Here is a 19511-nt window from a genome sequence, read left to right as displayed (position 1 = left end):
AAGCCTGTGGAACCTTTTTAATAAGGAACTGCAGCTTCCCCCACTTGGTGACTTCCAGATGTTTCGGACGACAATTCACAGCATTCCTGACCTTTTTAAAAAAAATCATTTTTTTTAACAAAATAAAAACCATAAAATAAAAAATAAAATAATAATAACAAAAAACTGGACATATGCAACTACATACTTCAAAAGCCTCAGTTTCAAATATCACAACATTCTAAATGAAAAAAGAAAAAAGGGAAAGTAGCGTAAATTACACATAAACGTCCGTAAAGGCAGACCAAATGTCTGAGTATAAAACCATTCATAAATGTATAGCAGTCTTTCAAATGTTGCTAATATTGTTAAGTCTTCAATCCATTGCATTATAGGCAGTGTGGTTTTATCTTTCCAAAGTTGTAGAATCAGTCTTTGGGTGGTCAAAATGGCATGAAAAATCCATTTACGCTGACCCAGTGTTATTTTCCAAGGAGCCGGTATGTAATTTAAGATGACACGTACATCCGAAAATATTAAAGAGCTTTCTAATACAAGATTTATGCGCCTGGAAACTTCCTCCCAAAAGGAGGCGACTATTGGACATTTCCAGAACACATGAGCATTAGCTGTGTGACACCTCCAACAATTAGTTGATTTGGACAAACCTATATATAAAACAGATGCTGTGGCGTTCAATAGACCTGGAACAATAATTTTTGCTGGATAAGACATAACCAGAAATCTATTGACATATCAGATACCGATGCCAAAACAGTGGTCCATTAATTCGATAAAATAGGACATTCCAATTCCCTGTTCCATTCCTGCTGTAGCCCCATTGTATTGTATTTGTTCACTGATGATAAGTATTTATAAACATGAATCGTGGTTCGATTTACCCGATCAGCCTCAATAAGTGCTTCCAACAGCAAGGGAGATTCTGAAGCAGTAAAAGCCGCAGGGCCAAATCTAGATTCTAACAAGTGTTTCAGTTGCAAATAATGCCACTCAACTGCGGCAGGTATTTTAAATTTATCTCGCAAAGCTGAAAATAACAAAAAATCATCATCTCTACCCAATAATTGATCCAGAGTAAAAAGCATTGTCTGTCCATGTCCACCACAAAAATATTTTCTTTCCTATTTTTAAATCTGATTTCCCCCATATAGTTTATCATGAGAAAATGGGTCAAACTGTAATTGGCGTGACATTACATGCCACACATCTCTAACTCCTAAGAGCGTGGGAGGAGCACTTTCCACCTTAATATGCCGAGAACCTAATGCCATCCATTTGGAAAGAGGCTCCAGACGGGATGATTCCAAAACCGACCAAGGTGGAAAATCAAATCTAAGTGGAAAAGATCAAAATTTGGTGCAGGTGAGCAAATAAGCCCGATGGTATGTAGCAAGGTCCAGAAAGCCAAACCCACCATCTTTAATTGGAAGCTGCATCCTTTTCAGGGATATTCTTTGTGGAGAGGTACCCCAAAAGAATTTATGAAACAAAGTATTGAGTTTTTGAAAATGCTTGCTAGGTATATGTCCATGTTGGCTAGGGCTGATGGTAGTTGGTCCAAACCACCTGGGCGCCACCAGATTAGCGAAGGCTGTGGTATTGTCTTTACCTTTTCAGGACCTGGAAATAGAATCCCCAAATCAAGACCTCTGTCTGGGGTAAATGCAGACTGTACCTGTTGCAATCAGGACACATCACCGGGGGGACGGGTGAATAACTAATCTAAGCACACCTTCCGAGTGCAACCCTTGTAATATAGTCGGTTATTGGTGCATCTAAGGTTTGCACATGATCAAAACAAAGTTCTCAAGCTGTGTGTTATATTAAACACAGTATTTTTTTCAGTAGCACAAGTGGTCATTCCCATATAAAATGTAGGGAACATTAGGGAGAGGGACTAGCTATGCTAGCTGAATTTTGCCAGGTTGCTCTTCACAACATTCAAAGAAAATCTGACTGAGCATCCCAGAGCTAACTTTGCACAAGATTTAAAAAAGTGAAACAAGGCCCAATTTCCTAAAATGGCAGGTAGCCAACTTTGCTTCTTTCTGAGCTTTTTAACACCAGGGCTCTACTGCTGGATTTCATAGTGGGAGCTTGTTCACAACTAAAGAATTTGGACTATGCATGATAAATGGGTAGCAACTGTGAGATCCTAAAATATACACTAACAACCCATCTATAATGGAAACAAATTAGTTTGATTATATTTCCTCTACCCTGTTATTTTTAATGTTTCTATAGACTTTGTGAACATCTTTCTTTTTGCAGCAGCAGAGTAATCTACACTGCTTAATCTTCTCTCTGATAGTGCAGATGAAAGGTTATCATTGCCTTCTATCAAACACATAAGCACACTTTCATCCTCACCTTATTATTCTGGTCCTTCGTATTGTCACTCTACTGTGATATATAATTGATTCGCCAGCTACAGCGGATCTTTTATCCTTGGTAGCAAATTAAAGTATACTTTTTAAAGGATATTTTTCAGGAATGGAGGTGGGGGGGCTCTATCCTTCATATAAAGAAAAATCATAAGTAAATGTTGTGAAATGACAAAGCACTGCTGCAGAAGAGGGGACCACCCTTTCTTGGGTTTTCGAGTATTTTTTTTCCTTCATGAATGTTTCATAGGCATCCATGCAGGAGATCAGAGAAGTTCTCTGGTATTTTAAAATCAAATAATTTGTACTCACTATAAGTCCCTATGGCATTCACATTCAGGATGCTGATTGGGTAGTGGGGTATGTGGACAGAAATGTTTGTAGAACTATTCCCCACACCCAATGAACATTTTGACATATTCTTGCCAAAGGATCAGTTAAAAATAGAGGAAGTACATTTAGCCCCAAAACACAGACTGTTTGCTGATTTAGTTGAAAAAAACATCCTAAATTACCAAACTCAATGATATCCTCAGTGTATATGTGCAAGTATTACCACTCAAGTGTGTAAAAGAATGCTAGACAAAAGTGTGGAACTGGTCATAAGATGCACTTCTTTTTATTGGATTGTAAGCTCTTTATCATGGCAGTTCTTCTTCTATTATTATTATTATTATTATTATTATTATTATTATTTGTTATATTTATATACCGCCCCATAGCCGAAGCTCTCTGGGTGGTTTCCAAAAGTTAAAAACAGTTTACATTAAAAAGAAATATACAAAATTGAAAACCATAAAAAGCATAAAATACAAACAAAAACAGACAATATCCATTTAAAAACAACTATTCTGGGGTCAGTTCTAATATTGCTGCATAGACCCAGAGTTTAACTGGTGATCAAAAGCTATTGGGCCAGTTGACACTATCAAAATCAACTTATTTGGTGGCTAATTTAGTTCAAGGCCCATGCCAGGTGCGATTTCCATAAGCACCGCCTGGTGCTGAGAGGATTGCTAGGCTATGTGGCTGGAGCCAGTGTCGCCTTACTTCGCTCAGAATGCCTCTGGACCCCAACTTAATGATGCTACCTACAGTCGGACGTATTCTGAGTGAAGTAAGATGGCAGTGGATCCAGCTGTATGGCATGGTCCCACTCCCCTCCAATTTAATTAATTAGTCCTGGTGTTAATCATGGTGGGAACTCTGGGGTGCTTGAGCCTCAGCTCTGCCTCTTGAAAATGTTCTTATTTATTTATTTATTTATTTATTACATTTTTATACCGCCCAATAGCCGAAGCTCTTGTCGTGTATATATAGAACGGATGGGCAGTGCTTGTAGAGACTCAACTCTCTTCAGCTAGAAACTTCTTTGAAACTAGTTCTAGATCACCTATGCACTTTTCATTAATGAAGCACACATGTATTCAATTTTAAAAGGGGAAATTCTATTATCAGAAGAAAAATGACTTTTTTCCCTTTTTTGTGTGTGAACTACAGCCTTTCATTTGATAAGTGCCTAAAAGATGATTTATGAAGGATGACTTTTCTCACTACTTATTCCAGGGAAATTGTTTAATGTATTTTTATAAAATCCAGAAGCCATAAATATGCATGCATGAGCTGGGATTGTGATGATAAAGCATCTTTCTGAATTAGATGTCAGAATTCTCCCCATATAGTTTATATGTGTCTCAAGATGCATACATTATTATTCTTTTAATATCGAAGCGAACCATTTTGTTCAAGTGCTACCAAATGGTACCAGATATCTATTCAATTATAGTAAATGATGGACTCCTATACATTATTTATAGTCTAGCTAAGTTACCGGCCTTTGTCTCCCGCTGGCAGATCAGCCATTCAGAAACTGGGAACAGAAGTTTTTGAAAAGGTTTACGAATTCCTCCAGCGAGCAAGACGGACAAATGCAAATGAAGATGAAATCAAAGAACACCTGGAAAAAATGGTGCCTCGGGCAAGTGACTGTTTCGAAGTAGATCAGCTCCTGTATTTTGAAGACCAGCTACGGGCTTCAGAAGATGCTGCAGGGTGTCATATATCTCAGAGTTAATTTCCTTGGATTACCTCAAATGAGTGAGCAAGGTACTCTTTAGTTGCAAGCGACTGAGCATCATGTCATATGGTTAGAGGAATGAGTAGCATGGAAATACTGACGGGCAGGATAGATGCAATTCTGGTATATGAGATTAAGAGTGCTGTTTTCCATCTCCAAGTGAAAGTCAATGGGAGCTTTTTGACCGATTCCTACAGAAGCAGTATTGACAGATCTTAATGATCATTTCCTTAAAAATTGATGGATTGTGGTTGTCTAACATACATACAGAGCATCATCAGACTGGGGGAAAATTGTGTTTCCTTACCGTTGCTTTGCCCCCACTTCTGTCCTACAATACTTCCTCTTTCTTCATACAGGAGAAGAAAGAGGAAGTAAACAATGACCATGTGGCCCATTCAGTGGCCATTTTTATCATGCTGCTTTTCCTGCACACAGCAGGAAATGGCAGCACATTTTGTTCTAAAAACAAAAATTGGATTTAGTGAGGTGTATTTTGTGATGGAAAGCAAGCAAGAAGGAGCAGGAGACGCATGGGAGGTGGACATCGTCATCAAAAGGACCCGTGAACATCCATAAGTGGGCAGTAATGAATGTGCGAAAAAACACTCACCTGATGACACTCATAGTTGCTTGACTACTCTGTTAGGAGAAATTGTGTTCAATAGCCTGTGTTTCACCCATGTTTCAAAACAATGCAAAGAGAAGCATGATACATGAGGTAGAAGAATAACACAGATAGAGTTGGGAGTTTAGTTGATTTAGCACTTCTTAAATTGTAAATATTAAGGCTGAATTAAATGTTCTCCAGTACATGTTTTCAGAGTGAAAACATGTGGGGAACCTTTGCTCTCCGGATGTTCCTGAATTGCAGTTTCTATAACATGTACTGGGACTTAGTGGGGCCAAGAGAGACCTCCACAGATGTACATTGTTGTGTGTGTGCATCTTTGGTGCCTTTTTTGTTCTCCAGAACTTCACAAAGGCCATTCCTTGACCTTGAGATGGTACCTCCCACAGGAGCCTTTAGGAGAGCCACTTGCTGCTTCTCCAGTGGGAGGAGCCACCTTGCCCTGCCAGAACTCCTTTTCCCTAGAATATGGATGTCCTCACACAACAAATCAGCTTTGGCAATGTGATCACATAACTGAGGGTAACAAATAAAGCTAGTTCAGGGTGAAGGCAGTGGTTCCTGAGTAGGCATGTCCCATTATTTTCTTTCAGCAATAGCTAGATCTGATTCACTGCATAATAACATCACGGTTCCTAGGACCATGAAGCTATTTTTCAAACTAAAACTGTGCTAAAGCTATAACCAATCAAGATGGCAAAAGAGCTCAGAAAGGAGCACTGCTGTCACTGCCCCGTTATACCAGCTTGGAGGTGGGGCGAGAAGGTTACCTGAACGTGTGTTAGGAGCAAGCAGCAGCACCTCCATGAGAAGCTTGGTTCTCCAAAAGATCTTCAAAAGGGGTGAAGAAAACATTTGCAAAACACACCTGCCCATCGTAGCTTAGTATGAATAAAATCTATTGCTTTTTAAAATACATTGTATGTAAATATATTATGCATATTTCTTTTTATATCAGTAATATATGGCTACATTCAAGCTAGAAATCCTCACACCAACATTTCCATTTCCACTTTGCCAAGTGCAACTTTGCATCATTTCATATTAAACGTAAAGTAAAACGTTAAAATGCCTCATTGTTCCATTTTTTGCAAGGCGTGGGGAACCTTTGCCCTCCAGATGTTCCTGGACTGCAGTTTCTATAAGCCCCAGCCAGTGTGGCCAGTGGTCAGAAAAGATGGGCATTGTAGTCCAGCAACTTCTGGAGTGCCACTGGTTCCCCAACCCTGGGGAATTTTTGCTAGATTCCTTTTAGTTACGCTTCAGAGTCAGCACTGCTCTCTTTAGGTTTCCTCTGTACTTTGAAGCCAAGTGCTACAGCCTCATCTACTGAGTAAGCTGGTAGTAATCCATTGCAGCTTCCAAACAACACCTAGATCATTTTAAAGGATTGTTTAATATCACAGCATTAAAGTCATCAATCCCTGGGGTTTTGGCAATATAAAGCCAAAAAGAACAGCCTGTGGGTGAACTAGACTCCCTGGAGCAGTCAGGCTCTCTAAAATTCATTAACAGTAACCTTTACAGTCTGGAAATAATGTCCTGGCTACCCACTCAGTCTTCAGGGAAACACTCTTAGGAGTGCAACATTTTTTATGTATTTAAAAGGAGAGAGAGAAAGAGTTCTGGGTAACTGGAAAGTCACTGCAACAACATAGCGACCTGGTTCGCGTGATCAAAATAAGCTTATTTTCCCTCAAAATAAGCTTATAGGCTTATTTAAATTGCAGTCTGTGCAGGGCACAATTTGGATAATCACCGCCTGGGCGCGGCTTATCATGTCTTCCGAATCCAGGCAGCATGGCTTGTTGGAGGGGGAAACAAGCTTCCAATAACCCATGGGCTGTAGACAATCTTCCCTTGCCTACGGGCAGAGTAAGCTGGAGAAAGCTGCAATTGCAAACACATGGAAAAAGGAACTATGCATCTCATTTCTCTTTCTGTTCCTTGTTTATCCCTGTTTACCTCTTCTCTTAGTATTTATTTTCCCCGCTTCAACAGAAAACTCATAAGGAAAATGAGCTACTAAAGAAAGAGATGAAAATAGGAGAAGAAAGGCAAACAGTGCTTCCTTCCTGGGAGTATGAGCCACGGACCAGTGGCCCCTTGCTCCATGAGTGGGAAGAAGAACAGGCAAAACAGTGGGCCCCTTCTCCTTTTTTGCCTTTCCCTTCCTCTGGCCTTTTCTGCTGCCACCAGGTGGACATCTCCCCCCCCCCAGCCTTAAAACTTTCTGGATCTCAAGTATCTCCACTGGGTAGGGTTTGGCTATTAGATGCGGAGTGGGTAAGCCAAAAAGAAAACAGACCGCAGCGTTTCAAACAGCAATGTTTAAATTAGGGGTGTGCACGGACCCCCCGCTCCGCTTCACTTGCAGATCCGCCATTTTCTGGATCGGGCCGCTCCGCCCCGCCCCCGCTCCGCCCACTTCCGCTCCGCTCCGCTCGGAGCTCCGGATCCGGATCCGGAGCTCCGTTTCCCCCCCCCCAGGCTTGCATTGAAAGCTAAAAAATTATACAACTTTTTTTCTGTTCAAGTTAGAAACCTCATGTTTGGCACCATGACACCTCATGGGGATATACACACGCACGCCAAGTTTCAAAGCAATCCCATCATCCCCTGATTTTTGGCGAATTTTTGAAAATCGGGCACCCCACACACAACATCCCTGCGAGGTGGGCAGGGGAGGAGGGAGGGAAGGCAGGCAGGCATGCAGCTGGCATTTCTGGGGGCATAAGGAAGTGAGCCAAGGATAAGCCAGTAATGCATATAAAATGGAATAAATCAATCAATAAACAAAGGAGGGGTGGAATTAAAAGCAGCAGTGTTGCTCAATAAACAGCAAGAAGAATTTTTTTAAAAAGGCTATATCTGTCTTTTACCAGCAATAGGGGGACGTGCCCGGGGGAGGGGGAAGTAGCTGCCAGTTCAAGACAGCCACCAACAGCTCTGAGAAGAAGTAAAACGCTCACTTCAACTCATAACAGGCATTGCTCCACCACTGAAAAGTGACCATTCACTTCAACTCATGATAGGCATTGCTCCACCGTTTTACTCTCTTTGGAAGGCTCTAATGGCCTTCCAGTGCAGGAGAGAGTGGGGGCACGTCCACGATGAGATGCCCTAGGGGAGCTCATCCCCTTGCACCACATCGATTCAGTTGTTCACCAAGGTTAGGGTGGGGAGCAGTGCTGTGTTTCTATCTCTTATTCTTGGCTTAGTATATGATTTCAGGTTGTGTTTGTGCATTTGGTGGGGCTACTGTGTTAAAAAACACGGGGAAAAGCCCGTTCAGATGAAGAAAGAGAAGTTTCCCAGAATCCCAAGTTACCTGTTTTGCCTATGCCCTCCTCCAACTTTGGGAACATCATGACCGGGAGCTGACTCTGCCCCTCAGCCCTTTGAAAAAGGTATTTTTCCCGCCGATTTTTTAAAAACTTCTAGCGCGCGACCCGTACGACGCAGAAAGTTGAGAGTAGTCTCAAAATGACCCCCATCCACGACTCTCTGTGCACAAGAATTTTCAGAATGATAGCTTAAACCCCCCCCAGTTATCCCCGATTCTTTCCCTCAATGCAATCCTATGGGCGAAAAGCCGAAAACGCCGTTTGAGCCGCACGGTTGACCCGATTTTCACAAAAATATAGCACGCGACCCAGACAACGCAGAGAGGTGAGAGTGGTCTCAAAATGACCCCCATCCACGACTCTCTGAGCACAAGAATTTCTAGAACGATAGCTTCAAAAACAACGTAGTTATGCGCGATTATTTGCCGCAATGCAATCCTATGGCGAAATGTTTTCAAGATGGCGACCGGAGTGCTCCGCCTGAACTAGGAGCTCCGAAAAATGGGCGCTTCTCTTCGCCTTGCTTCTAGGGGGTCCGCGGTCCGCTCCTACTCCGCCTCTGGGTAAGGCGGAGCAGGCCAATCCGCTACTGCTTCTACGCTCCTAATCGGAGCGGATCACACCCCTAGTTTAAATGTTTGCTGAAGAAAAGCGTTAATAAGAAAAAGTTTTAAAATCTGAATGGATACACACCCACACGCACCACACCCCAAACAACACAAATAATAGGGGAGTACAATAACCAGGGATACAAGCATTCAGCTAACCTAATTAGATTATGTCCCTATTTTACCCAAGCAATATCGTAATGTCATAGGACCAGCACTCTTTCAACCCGTTCTCCAGTTGCAGAAACTCTGCTTGTTTCTGGCCTTCTTCCCCACTTTCTCTTTTCTCCTCTCTTTCTTCCCTGTCTCTGCTTTAGGGCACAATCCTATGCATGTTTAGGATTGCTGGAGAGTTGTAGGACGTTTTTCTGTCTAAACATGCATAGGATTGTGCCTTTAGTCTTTTTGTCTTTAAATTAGTTATTTTCCCCTCCCTAACTCCAACCAATCAGGAGGTTAGTTTTTTGTTCACATTTGCCTTAAATTCCTTTTCCTAAGCACTTCCTCTGACATTCAACTGAGCCTCCTGTAAATCGTTTTCTCTTCTTCCTCTGCAGACATCCTGGCTCTATACCTAACTAAACATTTAACTTAAGGTGCATGCACACCTTTGGCTTCCTTCCTCAGTAGACATCTTTCTCCTGTACTATGACTAAAAAATTGACCTTTGGAATGAAATTGACCAACACACACACACACACGAGATTTAATCCCATAGTATCCAAAAACCAAACTTCATACAAAATGGTGGACTGTTCTGTTCTTTCCTTTCTGGTTTGTTGACCATGAAAGGGATGTGCATACAAGTATATGCCCCCTTTTTAAAAACAGATCCATATCTTTTCATCTGACTGAGGTAATTCACAGAACAGATTTATTTATAACAGTTGCAGAAGTTCCTCAATCATCCGATACCAGGGGAACAGATGATGGAGTTTTTTTCTGGATTAAAATTGAGTGTACACTTTTCTCGAATTGAAGATGTGCATTTTTTATCAGTTTACACAACAACAGACAATCCAGCTCAGTTAATATTCCCTCACTGCATCCTATTGGCTTGACAATGCTTTGAAGTTTCCCCACACCTGTCAGGTGAAGAACAAGTTCCATGAAGGTATCTCAATGCATCATATGTTGGAATTTCATCAGGCTTCCTTGCTCATGGACCTATAAATGCTTCCAACATGATGGCTTAATTTTTCAATACATACTTCGTGGCACAAAATTTGGTGATTGCTGTGTTGACTTAATAGGTATTCCAGATTTCCTCAGCTAGGCAATGTCTTCTCTGTCACATTGTGCATGGCAAGAAATGTAATCATGTCAGATAAATATAATGTGGAGGATCTTGTTAGATATTTGCTGCTTGCCTTCTTCTGTCATTCAGCCTGAGCATGAGTGAATATTTTGCCACAACAGCAGTCTTGATATGCAGAAGGGTTCCATGGTAGGATATGCCCTATTTGTAAATTGTTGGCTAAAATGGTTCTGATGATTTCAGTGAGAAAGAGATAGAAAGGGCAGGCCACAACACACACACACACAAATTAGTCCATAGTACCACTTTTTTGGCATGCAAGACAATTTAGTGCCTTAAGAGAAAACCTAAAAGGTGTCTCCATTTTGGTAATAAGATTGACAGTCGATACCCTTTGATAGACACTAAAGTCTCCCTTGTCCCTAGTCATGTCACGAAAAGGAAGAAAGCATGGACCATATATGTTCAGAAAACCATGTCCTTTCCAAGCATCAAGAAAAATGAATATCAGAATGATTTTCTATTCCAAAGCTATGGCATTAAATTCAACAATATTCGCCTAAAAATTAAGGGTATTACTCTTGATAGAATCATTTACCCGTCTTATCATTTTGTCATAATTGATTTTCAGTGCCAATGAAAAAGCAGTCACTTGTGAACTAATGAAGATTGACTAAGCAATGTTCCTTCATACGTTCCTAACCACTAGGAGAAGAGAGAGACTGTGAAAACAATGTGTGATATTATAAGCAGGGCACTAATGTATCCATGTATTTCACTGCCTTTCCTTGCTCTTTCGTCCATAAACAGAACAATACAGGATAGATAACATGCAGAGATCTCTGCTAATATATTTATGGAAGTAAAGAAATTGTTCAAATCGATCATTGCACCAGATGCAGGTTCATAAGTTGTATGGAGGTCGTAAGTCATTTTTTAAACCCACTTCAATGCTGGGAAAAGGAGCATTGAAGATAAGTAAGGGGCATAGCCATATTTCTGTTGTTGGAAGACACTATTTCCCCCTTGGCAATATAGAGAGACTAAATTCTGTATTATAGTAACGTCACCAACACCCTACAGCCAGTTAAACAGAATTAACATTTCTTACAGCTCATGTATTCCAGCTCTTTCAAATGGAGCAGAGGAACCAGCTTCAATACTCTTCAACATACACACTTATCCCAAAAGGAAACCCAAGGGTCTCCAGTGGCATCTGCCTTAAGCACCATTTCTTTGATGGAAAGGCAGGATATATGTAATTTAATTAATTAATTGGCGGGGCTTTCTGCAACAATCAAGTGGAATTTGTGCACAATCATTTCTGGAGAGCCTCTTCCTGTTTTGTTCTGGGGGAGAAATGTTCAAAACAAGGGGTATTTCCCAGCTTTTGTGCAGCTTTCTCATCCTAAAAGGTTGAAATGACTCTCCTAAAGCTTAGTTAGTTACTGGCCATAAGAGCTGTAAGCTGAAATACCCTGGTATTTTTGGCCCCGCTCCTTTTGCCTTTGGCCCCACTCACCACTGGAATGGAGAGCTTCTCCAAAATGGAATTCAGCCCTTGGGCTGAAAGAAGTTCAACACCCCTGCTGTATAAGGTTCTTTCAGGGCTGGCCCAAGGGCTGGAGCGTGTTCAGGGGAGGGCAACCAGGATGATCAGGGGTCTGGAAACAATGCCCTATGAGGAAAGACTGAAAGAACTGGGCATGTTTAGCTTGGAGAAGAGAAGATTGAGGGGAGACATGATAGCACTCTTCAAATACTTGAAAGGTTGTCACACAGAGGAGGGCCAGGATCTCTTCTCGATCCTCCCAGAGTTCAGGACACGGAATAATGGGCTCAAGTTACAGGAAGCCAGGTTCTGGCTGGACATCAGGAAAAACTTCCTGGCTGTTAGAGCAGTACGACGATGGAACCAGTTACCTAGGGAGGTTGTGGGCTCTCCCACACTAGAGGCATTCAAGAGGCCGCTGAACCATCAGGTATGCCTTAAGGTGGATTCCTGCACTGAGCAAGGGGTTGGACTCGATGGCCTTATAGGCCCCTTCCAACTCTACAATTCTATGATTCTAAGGCATTTTTCTGCCTGAAGTACAGGGCAATATGGTGCCTTCCCTCTGTTACACCAACACAAACAGAACGGACAAGCAGTTTAATTTCACTTCAGCACTGCGGATGGGACAGCACCTTCCACTTCACTTAAAGGCAGCAGGTTAGTTTAGGGCAGTGGTTCTCAACCTTCCTAATGCCGTGACCCTTTAATACAGTTCCTCATGTTGTGGTGACCCCCAACCATAAAATTATTTTCGTTCTTCTCGACACGATCCATTGTCATGGGATGGTTTGCTAATGAAAATAATACATAACAATAGCTTTAATAATACAAAAGATGATACATGACATAGTTCAGTCAATACAGTTTCCTAAGACCATCGGAAATATGTGTTTTCCGATGGTCTTAGGCGACCCCTGTGAAAGGTTCATTCGACCCCCAAAGGGGTCCCAACCCACAGGTTGAGAACCGCTGGTTTAGGGCATGCCTGCAATATGGCTCTGTCCTCCAATGCAGTGGGATGGTTAGAGGTCTGCCATGGCTGCCCACTCTACACCACCAAGCATCTGCCGCCTGAGGCATCTGCCTCACTCTGCTTAATGGTAGGGCCAGCTGTGGCTGCTCTGCCTTGCTGCAAGGTTACGTAATATTTCCATGTCTTGTTCCTAATAAAATGGAAGCTGTTTTTTCAACCTTCCCATCTCTGCTGAGTAATGACCTGAGAGCAGAACTTATTGGGGCCTGGAAGCCTGAGTAACTACTCCACCCTGGAACCCACGAGCAGAGACGAAATATTATGTACATCCCAAATGGTCCTATTCCTGTCACTACCAGCAGCCATTCCAGCAGGCTGTACTGTGGGAGATGAGAAGGGGAAACCGGGCCATTCCACCTGCCCTGCTGAAAGACTAAACTTCCCCCCATCTTCCCTCCTGATTCTGTTTTTCCTTACGTGCCATGTCTTCTTAGATTGTAAGCCTGTGGGCAGAATCTGTCTTGTTTTACTGGTTATATATAAGCCACTCTGGTGACTTTTTGACAGACCAGGATAGATAGATAGATAGATAGATAGATAGATAGATAGATAGATAGATAGATAGATGATAGAGAATTGATCTTAAATAAGGGATGGCAAAACTGTTACCTGTGTGCAAGAGAGACTGTTGTTAAAACCACAGAAGCAGGACCCCTTTTGAAATAATAATAGTAATAATAATAATAATAATAATAATAATAATAATAATAATAATACAATGAATGACAACCCTGTCAGCTAGAATAAGTATGACGTCAAGGTTGAGTACCTGGAAGATGGAATTTTCCATTGGAGTTCATTTACTTCAATTCTATGGGAATTTAATTCCTCCACAAAGCTCCAGGCTCTCCTTACCTTGCTGTCACAGTATTTATTGCTTCCATTCCCCCCCCCCCGCCCTCCCCAAGATAAACTTTGAAAGTCGATCATCATCAGTGTTGCACTGTGAATTGTCTTAAAGCTCCAGTCAGCGATAAACTGAATTAATTTTTGTTCTCTCGCTACGTGCTCCAAACCAATGTCCCCCTATCTGAAAGAAAGACTCACACGCAAGGTCCGAGCCATTTCCCTGGGTGGCTGCTGGTTATTGTCTCTTGTAGCCTAGAGGCAGGCTTCATTACCTGAGAGAGATTACTTCTTTTTCAGCCTGCATAGCGACCTCCATAGCAGCCGAGAGCTTCGTTTGTGGACTTAGACCATAAAATCAATGCAACGTACTACTGCACCATTCTCCAACCTGGCGGCCTCCAGGCATGTTAGAATACAACTCCCAGCATCCCCCAGCCAACTGTAGCTGGGAACTGTAGTCCAACACATCTGGAAGGCACCAGGTTGGGAATCCCCTGTTGAAGATGAGTTTATATGTTTTTCTTTTCCCCTTTGATTAAGTCCGCCCCCCCCCCCACTCCCCATGGCATTACATTCTCCTAATGTCGCTTACCCTCAATGGCCAAAGTCTGCTAGAAATAATATATGTAGAAACGTGATTTTGTATGTGGACTGGGGGGCTAGAGTAACATCTCAACGGATGCCATCACAAACCTACCATTTGATTCTGTAGGTTCACCATATGAAAAAGAGGACAGGGCTCCCGCATCTTTAACAGTTGCATAGAAAAGGGAATTTCAGCAGGTGTCACTTGTATGCATGCAGCACTTGGTGAAATTCCTTCTTCATCACAACAGTTAAACCTGCAGGACCCATGCCCTCTTGTCCAGATACAAAATAGGATAAGGCTCCTGCACCTTTAACTGTTGTGATGAAGAAGGAATTTCACCAGGTGCTGCATGCATGCAAGTGACACCTGCTGAAATTCCCTTTTCTATGCAACTGTTAAAGATGCAGGAGCCCTGTCCAGGTGCTTCACGGCCCCTGGGCTCTTCCTTCTGAATGGTTCTCTATCGTTAAACTAGAACTGGACAGGAAAGCCTTTCAAAGGAAGGATGGCCCTCTGGTAGTCCTACAAATACAGGGATATCCTTTGTTAAGTAGGACATCACTTTTCCATCAGGCAGAGTGTGGCAGCTGCCTCAGGTGGAGGATACAAGGGGCAGGGAAATGGTGGTGAGAAGCTGCCCTCAGGTGCCTGGAGGATGCTGGCCTGTCTCCAGTCATGAAATCGGACTCAGCTGCCAGTCCAGTTGGCTTTTGTACATTGAATGGGCAGGGGCCCATCTTGTCTTTTGCCTGGGCTAGCCTTGACAAAGGCACTGTCATGGAACTGTTACCACATAGGCCTTAGTGCAAGGAAGGAAGTTTGGTATTTCATGCAGGAACTATCAAACTAGATGTAATCAGGGGGTCGCTAGTGTGAGCTCAACCTGCACGCCTTTGACGGCTGTCCCATTAGGGCTTCTCTAGCTTTCCCGTCAGACTCCATAAAGGCACATATTCCAGTCAGGGGGAGAAAACTGTCCGTTCTGTCTCTCGCTCCTCTCCTCAGGCAGAGTGCAGAGCTTGTGAATGAGCTCTGTGGTTGCAATGGTGGCAAAGGTGGATCCCTAGAAGTTAATTAATGGGGAGATGAGGGCTCTCATTAGCTCATAGGAGACCCTCGGCAGCAACGGGCTCTGAAACTCAGCAAGTGTCTCTGTCAAAGTTGCAAATTAAAATGCAAATCACTTTTTCCAGCTTGCGTTAAAACTACTTTGTTATGGGGTACATTCGCTGAGAGAAAAATAAAATGCTCAACAAAGAAGAAGATAGGTCTCTTGACTCTCTAATGACACCTTAATGAGTGCATAAACACTGAATCGTTACAGAATTTTAATTGACTTCTTTTTGGTCGTGTGCAATAAAAGAGGTAGAAAGCTACATATAATGAGCTGTTGTGCTTGGCATGATAAAGGAGGGGGGATGTCCCTAAGAGACACTCCAGTCTTTACACAAAGAAGAAGCCACCAAATACTATGGGTTATGTAAGTAGGAAGCAAGCTTATTGCAGTCGAAATACAACAGATCTTCCTGCCGTATAACGTTGTGATATCCATGGGATGCAGAAACGTTTGTGCAGTATGCTTGCTCCCATTTGAAAATAGTACAGGGCCTCAACCTTTTCCAAAACCACCTGGGTCGTAGTCTTTAGGCCATTTATCTAAAAACTACGAGGCGGTTTTGGAAAAGGCTAAGGCCCTGTACTATTTTCAAATGGGAGTGACACTTCTACCACACAACTGTGGAAACTGTAAAGTCAGCCCAATTAAATTTTCAGGGAGCATACAGCAGCCTGCATTGGCCACTGACGAAGACTTCGTGTTGAAATGCGTTTGGCCTGTTTATCTTATGTTGTTTTTGTTGGACATTTTTTCCTGTGCAATAGGTTACTGCACTTTTAATGTAATATTATTGTAAACTCCAATTTTATTCCTGTACATTAAATATCATTGCTTTATTGTATAAATCCTTAACTTTTTGTTTAGCTCCACAGAAGAGAACATTCCTCCTTCCAGAGTGTTGCCCTCCCATTGTGCACTCTCCACATCTGGAACTGAAAACTGACCAACCATTTTTCCATTTTGAAGCACAGGCTCATTTGAATTTAAATGTACCTACACCTGTAGCTAACCAGCCCTGCCATGAAACTATCCAATTAAAGTTAGGCAACCCAGACCCTCAGAGTGAACATAGTCCCTCCAAGAGCAGCAAAAGGATCGAATCTAGGAAAAGGAAATAATTGCCATTAGGACATTTCCCACACAGCCAGTCATGTAAAAGGTTTTGATCAGGGCAGTGCCAGGGGAAAGACCTGGGTAGCGCTGCAGCTCTTTTCTAATCAGCTGTTCCATTTGTTTGGCTACAAAGAATTTCCTTTCTCCCTCCCAAAAATCACGGCAGAAACATGCCCAGCCTTGGAAAGGGTTGAATCTATTAATGCCTAGTCAAGGAGCCCAGAGGAGAAATGTCAGGTTGAATTAGGTCAGATATTAAATCACTCAAAAGGAGCCTGTCAAGGACTGGGAAGGGAGCCAACTTATTGAATTTTCAGTTGCAAGAAGGAAAGAGGGGAACACAAATGGGAGGGGGGGATAGGGAAGGGAAATCAAGGTGACTTCCAACTTCAGTAATGTCTCTGTCTGCCCACAGTCAGCGTCTGAAGGTTGGCTGGAGTATATCTGACATTTTGCAGCAACGAAATGTAAGGTCCAAAAGGCAAAAGGGAGGGTTTTTATTTTTTAACAAGGAAGCTTACCTACGAGCTGCAAGGTAAGTGTTTTCCCCGGAGTAATCATTAGAAGCGTCTTCAGCCTGGGTTTGAAGTTTTGGAATGACACAAGCCTTGGGAAAGTTTGCTTGCTGTCAGCAAGGAGGGGTGTGTGTGTGTGTGTGTGTGTGTGTGTGTGTGTGTGTGTGTGTGTGTGTGTGAGAGAGAGAGAGAGAGAGAGAGAGAGAGAGAGAGAGAGAGAGAGAGAGAGAGAGAGCTGGTCCGCTTTCTTATACTGACTGGTAGTGTACAGGGGAAGCCATGACTTCAAAAGGTATGTTCACAAGCATGTTCACAAGCATTTTGTCTTTTGAGATCACTATTACCTTACAGATATTGTTTGGCTTAATTAAGCCCCTCTCAGCTTCACAGGCAGCAAGCCCTAGAGCATCCCAAAACCCAGGGTTGCCAGATCACAACCCAGAGAACTTGCTGGACATTTTCCAAGCAGCAAAAGGGGATGGAGCTCAGAGCACTCCTTTCTTGTTCTGGCCCACTGTGAGGCAAGATGAGAATACAGCTTGCTTTGGCATGTAGGACTGGAAGCTGGGAAATGGGACGGGGGCCTGGAAAGCCCACAGCTGCAACCTCTATCATTGCTACACAACTATTAAAAAGATGGTCAATATCTCTGGGTCGCAACCTGGCAATCTTATCAAAACCATGCACCAATCACTAGTCTTGTTGTAAGTCTAGGCCAAGAGATCCACAACCCCAATCCATACTACACCTCTCATTGTAATGCAAGTGCAGCACTTCCCAGAGGGGGCAACTAGGAAAATTGGTACCAGGGCCTCAGAAAGCATGGAGGCGGGGCCGGGGCTGGCCTCGGCTCCTGTGTGAGCCATTGGCCCATGGCCTGGCCGTACAGAACTCCACACATGAAGGGTCTCCCAACATTTGCGACCCTGTGGAAGTGCCTGTGAGGATGAGAGGCTGGGGAACGAACATTTTGCCACACAAACAGAACGAACACTTTGCCACACAAATCGAAGTTTGTGTGTTGGGAAAACCAGAGTTCTCTGTAACTTGAAGTCCTACCCAAAGCTGTTTGGACTCATAGAATCATAGAATCATAGAATAGCAGAGTTGGAAGGGGCCTACAAGGCCATCGAGTCCAACCCCCTGCTCAATGCAGGAATCCACCCTAAAGCATCCCTGACAGATGGTTGTCCAGCTGCCACTTGAATGCCTCTAGTGTGGGAGAGCCCACAACCTCCCTAGGTAGCTGATTCCACTAGGGAGGTTGTGGGCTCTCCCACACTAGAGGCATTCAAGAGGCAGCTGGACAACCATCTGTCAGGGATGCTTTAGGGTGCACAAGCAGCACAGCAGTCATGCAGTCGTGGGGGGGTGGAGGTGTTTGGATCTGCCTCCATCAAGGTGCACGCCCCCTGTTAAGTGCCAGTTACCTGGAAAGGTGGCCCTTCAAGCCTTATGACCACAACATTATCACTTCTTTCAGTGATTGAAATCATCCCTTCTGTTCCTGCTCAAAGAGACAGCTGATGCAATAACTCCTCTTGTTCAGTGCACCAGACTTTGGAGTAAGGTGGCCACTTCTTCAACGCCAAAACAGAGGAGCAAAGGGGACCACGGTTGGCATAAAATGTGCATGTGCTCATTTTTATATAGATCCAAATGTGGGCATTATTACCTTGGTTTAAATGGAAACACAAGACATCTCACCATAGAGGGGAAGACTGTGAGCAGGTGAGCTGAGTGTCTGCTCAGTCTGCTGTCCAGGTGGTAGGTGTTGATTGACAACTTCACAGCCCCTCCCTGCTCTTCCATCATCATTATTATTATCATTATTATTATTATTATTATTATTATTATTATTATTATTATTATTATTATTATTTTCAATTTATATATCCTGCCTGTATAAAGGGAAGGCCTGCTGGAATAATAGAGTATTTGGGGATGTCTTGATGAAGTCACTCTGCTGCTCATCCCTTCAAGCCCCTCGGCATGGCAGCTGAGGGTGGGAGTGGCAAATCTCCATGGCAAGAGGGCGTGCAGGCTTTCCAGGTAGCACCGGTGGCCATTCAAGTCATTGAGCCCCCCCCCCCCCGCGCCCAGCCCTCCCACTCGTCCCCTCAACCTATCCTGGGCCTCTGTCCACCCCTGGAACACTCCCAGCTGCAATGCAAAGTGAGGTCACCACCATCAGACAGAGCAGAGGTGGTGACCTCGGAATAAAGGAAAAAGTTGTGGTAACTCCATGACTGTTTAAAAGTACAGTTCTGGGGGGAAAGCCCCGGTGGCTGTGAGTAGGTGGCTGCATCGTATAAATAACTCAGTGCCACCACACGATATACAGGGATGGGGCTACTCTTGAGATTGAGCAGTTGGTATCTGTGGCTGAAGTGCAAATGTGCAAGAGGTGGGAAATTCATAGCCTGTCTCCTGCA

At 43.2% G+C, this 19511-nt stretch overlaps 1 protein-coding gene across 1 annotated transcript in view; it reads left to right on the top strand.

The window, feature by feature from the left end:
- NEK11 (NIMA related kinase 11) overlaps positions 1 to 5125 on the top strand; it is a 99442-nt gene extending 94317 nt beyond the window's left edge. The window contains exon 16 of the mRNA XM_063124386.1: positions 4239 to 5125. Coding sequence (XP_062980456.1) covers positions 4239 to 4458 — 220 coding nt within the window. The 3' untranslated portion in view covers positions 4459 to 5125. The remainder of the gene's footprint in view (positions 1 to 4238) is intronic.
- Positions 5126 to 19511: the final 14386 nt, after the last annotated feature.

Source organism: Elgaria multicarinata, chromosome 1, assembly GCF_023053635.1.
Source record: "Elgaria multicarinata webbii isolate HBS135686 ecotype San Diego chromosome 1, rElgMul1.1.pri, whole genome shotgun sequence".
NCBI classification, from domain to species: Eukaryota; Metazoa; Chordata; class Lepidosauria; order Squamata; family Anguidae; genus Elgaria; species Elgaria multicarinata.
Note: the sequence above shows the minus strand (reverse complement) of the source record. Positions and strands in the feature narration are given on the sequence as shown.